General features: G+C 31.2%; 1 protein-coding gene across 1 annotated transcript; it reads left to right on the forward strand.

The window, feature by feature from the left end:
• The first annotated feature begins 3211 nt into the window (after positions 1-3211).
• On the forward strand, positions 3212-6087 carry LOC108732783. Its single transcript, XM_018463746.1, has 3 exons — positions 3212-3309; positions 5740-5850; positions 5911-6087. The coding sequence occupies exons 1-3, from the start codon at positions 3232-3234 to the stop codon at positions 6085-6087; spliced, it is 366 nt and encodes a 121-aa protein (XP_018319248.1). The 5' UTR covers positions 3212-3231.
• The last annotated feature ends 4929 nt before the right edge of the window (positions 6088-11016 follow it).

The raw sequence follows: 11016 nt of genomic DNA on the forward strand, positions 1-11016 counted from the left end.
TATGTATATATATTATGAAATAATCAGTGTTACCATGACCAACAAGTCGGTCTTCCATAATAATAATAATAACTGTTTTCATTATTATTATTATTATGATTATTGCTGTATATTATAAAAATTGTATAATTAATTAATTAATTAATCAGTGTACCTAATAAAAAATTATTACCTTTATATATATTATTACCATCAGTCAATGTAAATTTTTTTGTAAAAAATTACAGGGCGAATGGATTACGTTTGAATGTATTTTAAAAATAGTAATAATAATAGTATTTGTGTGTGCGCGTGTGTGTGTGTGCGTGTTTGACAACCTAACCTAACCTCTTTGCATACAGGGTGTCGCTCATAAATTTGAAATATATCTTTCATGACAAAAAATAAGCGGAAAATTTTTAAAACAAAAAATAATAAAAACATTCTTGCGCCACCCTGTATATGAATGTATTATTTGGGGATGAAAAGTTGTCAATTATCATGATGTTTATATTGTGCTCCATAAAAAAATAGCTACATATTATAAATGAAAGTGTAAATAATGATTTATAGTGTCAATAAACTAAATACGTACCTAATACTTATACGACGATTTTTTTTTTCAAATCGTATAAAAGCTTGTTTATAGTTTACAGGTTTTCATAAGGGTAGAAAAATAATAAACAACGCAAGGTAAGTGCAGTACTCATTGGTAATTACCACTTTATTATTATTTTTATTTTTTATGGTCTCTATTGAATAATACAATAAATTAGGAACAGAACTGAAGAAGAGAACTGATTCCAAATTACTTAATCGTGTCTAAAAAATTTGTTAACTCTTCCAATGTCCTTGAAAGATTGAAGGGTAGTTCAAGTTGTCTTTAATATTTTCTGTTAATTTCCTATTCTTCCTTTGAATTTGAAGGGATCGTAATTTTACTTATACATGAAAAATATTGCTTTGGTTATTTAAATCCATGTACTTATACACAAATGACACAAATTGAAAGATGACTTCTCACCGTCTTAACTTTTTGTGAGCTTTTATTGTATACATCCCGAGTAAGTAAGAGTTTTAAATGAAACGTAGCGGCCCTTCCTAATTTCAAATCGCTTAAAAATAAGTGATGTTTCACTAACTTTATATCGTTTTCCATTTTGTTAAAATGAAAGTAAAAAATAATAAATCCAGCGCTCAGTTAACGGCAGACAGTTTCCGGTGATACTAAAATTGATTGATTAAAATTCTGGATCTCGTATTGATTTTGTCCTGTTTGCCAATAATAGCAAGATTATATTTATCGCGGAAATCACAAAAAATATCACGGAGCAATTTTGGTTTACTGTAACAGCTTCGACATCGATTCAAATTTTTCAGAAGTTTGTCGATTTGATAATGACTTTATGGATACTGAATATACAAATACACATAACAGTGGATGTGTCTTATTTGTCTTAAGTATTTTATTTAGGGAGTAAGATCAGTTGCAATGAACGAAAAACAAACTTGAAAGTTTGTTATTGATAAATCGTTGTATATACACTATTAGGCCTGTTTTGCCTATATCCGCATTTTTGTTTTCTATCAAAATGACTACTACCTAGTTTCTTATATTTTTGCTACTGCATATCCTATTTCTCATAGACTAAGAGCCAGGACCTGTAAGACAGACGTTAAAGTATAAAGGCTAGAAATTTTTGTGTGCATTCTCACTACACTAGGTAAGAATGCTAAGGGGTTAGAAACCTTGACTAACGGTGACTTAGTCAGGTATCAGGTAATAAAGGTTTCCAATAAAAGCTCATTCACGTTAAAGTATAAAGTCTGGTATTTATATATATTGTTTAAATAACTTTACAACAGTATTTGCAAAGCCAGACCGATCTGAAGGGTCTAACACACCTCCAGATCCAGTATTAGGGCGAAAGAACCCTAGAGATCGTTGCCCACTTGCAGAAATATATTCACTGTAATTTTAAAACGGAGATTTTTTTTTAAATCCCTACCTTAAACTTCCAATGTTAAAAGTATATTGAATAGTAGTATACTTATGCTCCGTTACATACATTTATGCACGTGAACAAGGATCTCTTGGGTTCTTTCGTCCTTGTACTGGATCTGGAGGTGTGTTAGACAACATACGTATATAAATGCCAGACTTTATAGTTTAACGTGAATGAGCCTATTTATTGAGCACCTTTATTACTTGATACCTGGCTAAGTCACCGTTAGTTTTTACCTGCATCAAACTTTTTCTAGGTTCTTCCTCACACCTATTTTATCAATCCGTTGCTCCTTCAAACTTTATCCCTAATATACTGTAACTCCTTCATCGTCCATCCTGATGCTCTTGCTGTTCTGGTTTTCTTCAAGTAATACTATAATCTCTTTTGTTTTCCAGGGTTTCCTAAATAAATATATATGTCCGTAAATGATAAAAATTGATCTGCATTTTTTTTTAACTTTACCTACTGAAAATACTATAAGTAGATTCAAATTTTTTAAAGATTTATGAAAAAACCAAAAAACTGTAATAACCCTTAAGCGTCAAGTCAATCAATTATTTAATGAAAAACTAAAAACATTTACGAAATTTATAGATGTTGTAAACGCTTATTTACTACATACATACATACATACATATATAAAATACATGTACCTAATACTAAACCTATTTCGTGAAAATCAAGGACCCAATTACGCACTTCAAATATAAACGATATGACCTAGAACCTCTTTCTTCCAATTAACCCCAACTTTTCACCGCTACTAAATTAACAAAGAACACACCAAATTAAGCATATAACGAATCTATTCCAACATACACGACCCTCAGCCAGCCAACCAATTAAGTATCACACTAGTATAGCGTACGTATGTGTAGAACATACGTTCCTTAAGTAGGTTACTAGGAAAACCAAATCAAAAAAAAATTCTATTTGAACGACGAATAGAAATTGATTCAGGCTTTCGAGCGCAAAACAACGTAGTACTCAATTATGTTATCCTCTGAAATACGAGGAGAATAGGGTAAGGTAGTGCCTGCCTCTATCGAAACATAATCGACACGAAGCCGTCTAGTTCGTCTGGCAGCGGGATATTGGCAGGAAAAGTGGCGTTCCACCCCATTGCGGTGGCTGATCGTCAAGAAAAAGACCGCCGACGCTTCCCTACTGTATTAATAACGAAAATTAAATAAAATACTTTTACTCCTCGGTCTCGTAGAAAATAACTATACGCAGTAGCAAAATGGAAGAAAACGCATTTGAATTATGGAAGAAACAGAAAGAAGAACAAAGACAAAAGAAATTCCAAGAACAACAAGAGGTAAGTATTATTTTTTAGTAGGTAAACTGCTTGACTTGAAGAGTGTAAATTGTAATTAAAAATTAACGCTTAATTTTCTAATGAACTTAATACGTGTTTCACCACGGTGTTGTGGCTTCTTCAGAAACTGTAGGAAATTCTAAAGGAAATTCCAACTTCTGAAGAAGAAACCCCAACGTTAAGTTCATTACAAAAGCTTACAGAAATTACAAATGCTTAATTTTTCTAATGAACTTAATACGTTTTCCGCCACGACGTTGTAGCTTCTTCAGTAGTTGTAGGAAATTCTAAAGGAAATTCCAACTTCTGAAGAAGAAACCCCAACGTTAAGTTCATTACAAAAGTTTGCAGAAATTACAAATTTTTAATTTTACAATGAATTTTCACCAAGTGGAAGCAGATTTAATTAACTGTACAAATAATTGTAAGAGATACAAAAACTATTTCGAATATATAAACTAACGTTGAGATAACTTTATTCAAAGTTTTGTAATCTCGCAAATGGCTAAACCGATTTGTAATTCGATTCGTGGAGATGGTGTTCTTATTTTTTTCTTTGTTTTAATTTCCATTTCGGTCATATACATGGAGATTGCGCGAATAGTGGTAGGTTTTTACTGGAAATTTTCTAGAATGCTACGGTTAAAACAGGTAGGATATGTCAGCATCATGCTGTACCCCCCTTGTTCTCCGAACATCTTGTTTTTTAATTCATGTTGTTATCTCAATTAATAAATGAGATACACAACAATTAAACTGAAGGTGTAGGTACCTACAATTGTGAATATTTCAGGGTGGAATTTCCCTGGTACTGCTCTAACAGATCTAGTGTCTTTGTGTGGAGGTTTCTTGAAAACTGAATGTTATTACTTTTGCACAGTACATTGAGACTGTCCACCTTGCTGTCCCGATAAACTTTATAGAACTTTTTTGTAAGAAAATTTGGATCTGTTTAAGGCAGACAAACGTGTTTGGACTCAATCGAATCGCCGTTTCTTCGGATTTTCATCGTCGCCCATAGCATCTGTTGTGATCATTAGTTTTTTTCAAATCAATCTTTTGATTGTTGCTGTGTATAGGTCGCTGTGAGTTCTTACTGAAATTTTGTTATTAAATTAGAAAACAACGCGAATTAAAAGACAAAATATTCGTGAAAATATAGATCCCGGCTATATTAATTAATCTTATCGTCCCAGAAGATGTTACAAATTTCAGGTAAAAAAGCCTATCATCTTTTGAACATTTCGCTTAATGACCCAAACCAAAAACATCATCTTTGCAAAAGAAGCAGATTGCATTAAAACAAAGATCTTAAAAATCGGTGTGGTGGTTTGCGAGAATATTAATTAAAAAAAATAAAAATAAATTTTGAATTTGTGCCACTTTTGGCACGTTAATTTTGACTGGCGGTCTATTTTAATAAGTTTTTTAGCAATTCAGAATTGAGAATTACATTGCCCATTACAGAGCTATATTTAGGTCACAAAACTACAATTAATGAGCCAAAACAATTTTTTTTTTAATAATTCCTAAATACAAATATGTTCATTGGGATCTACAAATCAAACACTTTGATGATATATAAAAATTATGAAAAGAAAGATTACATAGTATGTGCTACAGTTCCTAGCTTAATCCTTAATTAAATACTAATTTATGTCGTTTAGTGATAAAATAATATGAAGTCTTTGTCATTGTTCAAAAGCCACAACTAATATGACTCTAACTAACTTTTAATGTCTGAAAAGGTATCCTACCAACCTATCTCGCCTATTTCTATCTTCTCATTTTTAACCTTCTCTATCAATGGTATCCTCATCATTCGCCTGTAACACCACATTTCGAATGCTTTTAAGTTGTTCGTTTCCGCCGCGTTCACCACCCGTATTTCGACTTACTGAATTAACCCCTCGGAAGCACAGAAGAGATTCCTTTTTGTTAAAAGCGACCCTACCCTCTGTTTTATATCTCTACATATTGCTCGTCCTTCCATACTGAGTTATCTGACTTCCTGGATACCGAAAGTCAGCCACTTCTTCTAATTTTTCGTATTTTACACTTCTGTAGTTACTTTTTATTAAAAACAAAAATTAATTTTATTAATAAGACATGATAATAATACACAAATGACAACTCAAGAGCTTTCCCATTCATTGTTTTTGGCTCCTACAAATAACTGAAGAATTTTTGAAATAATAAGGAATTTTTAAATTTTTTCTTACAACTAACATATTTTTGTTACAATATTAAACAGATTGACACCACAGAAACATAACAATGATATTTCAAGTTAATCCGGATAATATTTTAAGACCTTAAGGGATATTAAACAAGAAAACACATGAATTATCGTAATATCTAAAACTGCAAACGTTCCGGACAAAGTAAGACTTTTCAAAGTGCTAACAGGAATAATTTGATTCATTGCAGATAAGAGAAATGATGGAGAAGTATTGGCCATGGGAACACGAAAGGACCAAACCACGGGGAAAATCGAACCTTTTTGAAGAAGAAATATATCCAGTTGAAGAATTCGGAAAAGTAATTCAGAACGTACAAAAAATACCTCATTTAAAAACTGTTCAATGCCTTAACTTTCAGGTCAAAAGAATCACGGAAATACCGGAGGTCAATAGGCCTAAACAATTGGGCAATAAGCACATATCACATGCAAAAAGGGCACAAGGTAGCAAAGACACTTCAGCAACTAGTACTAAATCGCAAAATGTCGAAATTTTTAAAAAAGACCTCCGTAAAGAAAAGATCAATTGTTATTAGTAGGAATGTCACCGGTATGAAACAATTAGTATACCTACATGTACTCACATAATATATATATATAAAGTTCTCAATAGACAGTAGAAACACTCAAACTGTAGTTATTATTTTCATTCAACAACAACATCGTCCCTAAAACATCACCATCACACCAAAAAATACACGTACACTAAACACTTCATCAATTACACCCGGATGTACAACATCAGGTATTTAAGACAGTTTAGGATATTTTGGCATAAGTACAATATAGAATAGTGCGTAAGATTTTATAATCGAGATTTCTCTAACGTTTAGGTACATAGATTTTGAATCAACACTGGGTAATACTAAAAAATATACCTAAGGAAATATGCAATATGGTTCATATAAATAACGTAATTTTTGAATTTAGGTAGAAATCGGAGCAAAACAGTAATTGAAGAAAGACAATCGAAATTTCGTTGAACGTTTCGCCACTTTGTAGCTTCCTCAGCAACTACAAAATATTTTCAAAAGAAAATTTTAATAATTGTTTTTTAATAGATATATGAAATTTACAAGTTCGCTTCTAAAACAACTACTTAGTTAACATGTATCAACTTGGTTAAAGAAACTAAGATCAATGGATTTCTTTTCCTGCTGCTTTTTTAGCATGTGCTAAGGATGAATCAAACCGTCGCAGCCTTGAGTTCCTTAATAATGACAATCTAAAATAGCAAGCATATAATCCCACACATCGGGATTTCCTCCCGGGTGTAAACGAATTCTCGGGAAGTGGTGCCGTGCGTTTTCGTCCCTGAAATGAGGAAAAACCATTATACTTTTAGTAGGGATACGTCAAAAACGTAATGAATATCTCAGACCGCATGTTAAATTTCGTCCCTTGGCGCGTATACAATTTTTCACCACTCTTTTTAAGCAATTATGTAATTTAGCAATCATGAATCGCAAATTCTCTTGATTTGGACAAAGTAATATACATAAATTCTTCAATTATTAGATAAAGCCTCATATGGTTACACCGAGTTAATGTTATATTTAAGGAGGACCAGTACTTCTAATTCATGGATCTTGGCTCACCCATAGCTATGTCCCTACTAAGACTACAAATATCATTTGCGATCAAAATTTATTTCGATATGGAATTTTTGATCTTAAAACAAACAACCAAAACAGTAATCATCTCCAATGTGTCTTGCCGCATACTTTAAACCTAATTGCAGAACTGCTTAGCAGTAATTTTTAGCATCAGACATTTTGGCCTCAAAATTGTCTCATATTGAAATTTCAAGATACGTATCCTAATCACAAAACCAAATAAACCAAAATGGCAACAGCAAACTCCGATTTTCTTGGCCTTTAACGATGATTAGCAAAAACTGAACTAAGATAAAAATCATGAGCCTTTGTCTTAATAAGGATCCATGGTATATCTTTATAGCTTGTTCAAAGAATGTAAAAATAGGTAGTCAAAATCTCAGGATGGATGATGAAAAACGCACAAAGACGTAAAACAATTCATTTTGATAATTTAAATTAATTAATTAGTTAATTTTAAAATTTAAAAATAATAATTCAGTAAATATTATAAGATCCAATAAATAATTTATTGAAGCTAGAAAAATTAATTACAATAGAACAAAAATTACATTCTTGTTTCGATCAATTTCCTAAACGTCATTGAATCTTACTATTGCATAAACTAGTTAATAAGTAATCTCATTCTCTAAACATCACAAAATTTTACATTACCTACACATGTTTTATATATCTATATTTATATTCTACACATAATTAAAGAAAAAAATACACTTTAGGATTAGATTCTCATGTGTTATTTAAAGCAAGTAAGTAAGTATATAGGTACAGTAAGTTCGATATCGCAGTGCGTAATATTTGTTATTGATTCCACACTTGGCTCGTAATTTACGTAGAATTATTTTACTATTTTCTGAAATTGTGCTTTTAGTACCAACAACCATTTGACAGTAATTTTAGATAGCTTTTACTTGTGTATGTAGATAAGTTATTGTACTCATGTTTATATAACTGGATGTGATTCAGCAAAATTTTACAAATGCACGCTATCGTATCGATTTATTTGGCAAAACTCTGATTTATTTTAACTCTAATTGTAAAATATATTCTTCTTCGCAATTGTCAGTGTTCTCATTTCAGAACTAGAGAAGGCGATGGCTAACAAGAAACAAAATGAGAACGAAAATAACAGAAAATTGGTAAGTTTATGACGACTGTAAAAAATAACACAATTTTGAATATAAACCTTAAATTAAAAATTTATAAAATCCCCGACATTGATTATAATGAAATCATAGTTAAAAACACTCTCGATCAAGTTACCTCTTTAAAATAAAAAAATTAAATCAAAATCAGTTTATTCGTTACAGACAGATACACACCTCTTTTGTGTCGGGGGTTAAAAACAGTAAAACATCAGTGTAAAAGACGTATTCGTTTGCATATCTTAATTATTATAAATTAATTTGCAGCCCTAAATGAGAATTCTGAGGAAAAACCAACAAGCAAAATAAGTATTTTCCATAAATCAACCTCTAACTTTGATTTTGAATCTAACAAATATCTACTTAATCCAAACTCCGTATCCCTTTGTAGATTTTACTTAGTTTAAAATGAATTTTCGTCGAATAACTAGTGAACGTGGATTCGACCAATAAACTACTTCAGTTAATAATAGTGGCGTACAAATAAAGGATTCTTTACGTGATTCAGTCTCAATAATATTAAGGCATTATTGATTATTTAGATAATTTAAAGTCCTACTCCAAGGATGTATTGTACCGTCCCAAATCCTGATTGAAATTTTCAGATATGTTTTATAAACATAATTCAACTCTTTCGCAAACACCAACTTATATTTTCCTTCACCGATTTACAACAACAAACGAATAATTCTACTTGCAAATAGAGCATCCTATTATGGTCACCTATATTAATATTTATTACTTCTTAGTTATATATATATAAACAGCTAGTTGAAAAATTAGAATGGAAAATACGTATTTCCTGGAATTCCGTGAAGAACTGAATGATACACTTTTGTACCTATTTAATATTCCTCTAATATCTTTTTCTGTAAATATGTATAAAAAATATAAATAGATACGAAGGAAGATATTTATAGGACCTATTATCTATTCCTACATTATTATTGCATATTCAGATGTCATGTTGTTTTGGTAATCTGGATACGTTAATATTTTATAATGAGCCCTTTTTTTTGTAACTGTTCTATAAAAAAAAAAATTGAAACCCTTAGGGCTATAGAAAACCGTGTTGTAATTAAAAAGAAAAGTAAAAAATAATTATTTACACTGATGTTTCAAGTAATATTTGCTCTACTATCTGAATTGTTTTTGTTATTTCTTTATTAATATCTTAATAATTATTTTCACATTTGCTGTTAGAACATTGGACAAACGGTGTCGCAGAATCCTTACACTCAGAGCCCCAGTTGGAAAGAGAACATAGGTCTAAAATTTCTACAATCTTTGGTAGGTGATAATCACGTAAAAGCTATTGTCCGACTAAATAACTTTTATTTCATTTTTTTATAATTATGTGTTACCTACTTGTTACCCATTATTAATTAATTTAGAAACATACGAAGGATGTGCTAAAAGTAATGTAAGCCGATAGAATGTTTTCATGCTTTCTTTTTTGTAGCAATTAGCAGGAGGTTTCTTTCAAGAATTTTTTCGAATTTTTGACAGAAAACATTCTTTCTCAAAAAAGAACTAATCATCATTAGAACGTCATCAGCTCCATTTTCACTATCCCATGCTAATATCCTCATTTTCCGAATACTAGAACATCTTACATTTCCAACTGTTTACGTATTAAATGATCTCATCTAGGTCTTCTTCAGCTCCTATTTACTCCTAATTCTGCTTCTAATATGTCTCCAACCAACTCTTCATGCCTCAGAAGGTGTCCTATCACCTTACCTCTACTTTTTCCTGCTTACTTCCACAGTGCTCTCTGGTCTTCGTTTCCCAACATCTCTTCGTTTCTAACGTTTTCTATCCACGATCAGGGGCGGAACAAGGGGGGGGGGTCCGCGAGTGCCCGGGCACCCACTCGATTAGGTTCAAGCTCGTCGAAATGACCTTCTTTTTTTAGTCATTATAGTTTTATGAACTGAAAACTCAACTCCACCGAATTCAATTTTTCGATTTTTTCAATACAATGCATTGATGACTTTTTTTTACTCATTTTTTGAGCACCCAGTAAAATTGTAACGTTGTTGCGCCCCTGTCCAAGATATTTTCATCATCTTCCCTTAATACCACATCTCAAACATTTAATTCTTTTTCACATTTTTATTAATCTTTTCTCAATTTTATTCCTCGTTTTACGTTTTGCCATGAAAAAAATATTTAACAATTCGTTCTTAACTCAATCACTTCATTAACAACTTATTAAAGCCCTTTTCTATATTTTGAAATTTTAATTCGAAAAAACAACCATACAGTAAGTAAGTGGTGACTTTTAGTGTAACGAATACTAAACTATAATACATCTAATTTTTTAGTTAAATAAATTATAAAAAGCCCCGTCATCTCTCTTGTGTCTAAGAAATTTTTAGATGTATTATGGTTTTCTGTTATTGTATTCGTTACATTAAAGATAGTCACCCAGTAGTTGGAATGGAATTCTGAACAATAAAACTTTTCAAAATAAACTATATAAACTCAATTCACTTAGAGTGAAAACCAAAATAATAACTAATTATGTATATAAGAGTGCATTATGATTTTTTTTTATTATGGCAAACCTCTGTTAAATCAAAAGAAAGCGAAAACCACAGTTGCTTTATTTTTGGCACAGCCCGCGTATATAATAAACAGCACTTACTACATAATACTTATTAAAAAAGGAAAAGACAGAAAAATAATAAGTTTGCAG

Source organism: Agrilus planipennis, unplaced genomic scaffold (assembly GCF_000699045.2).
Source record: "Agrilus planipennis isolate EAB-ADULT unplaced genomic scaffold, Apla_2.0 scaffold68, whole genome shotgun sequence".
Taxonomy (NCBI): Eukaryota; Metazoa; Arthropoda; class Insecta; order Coleoptera; family Buprestidae; genus Agrilus; species Agrilus planipennis.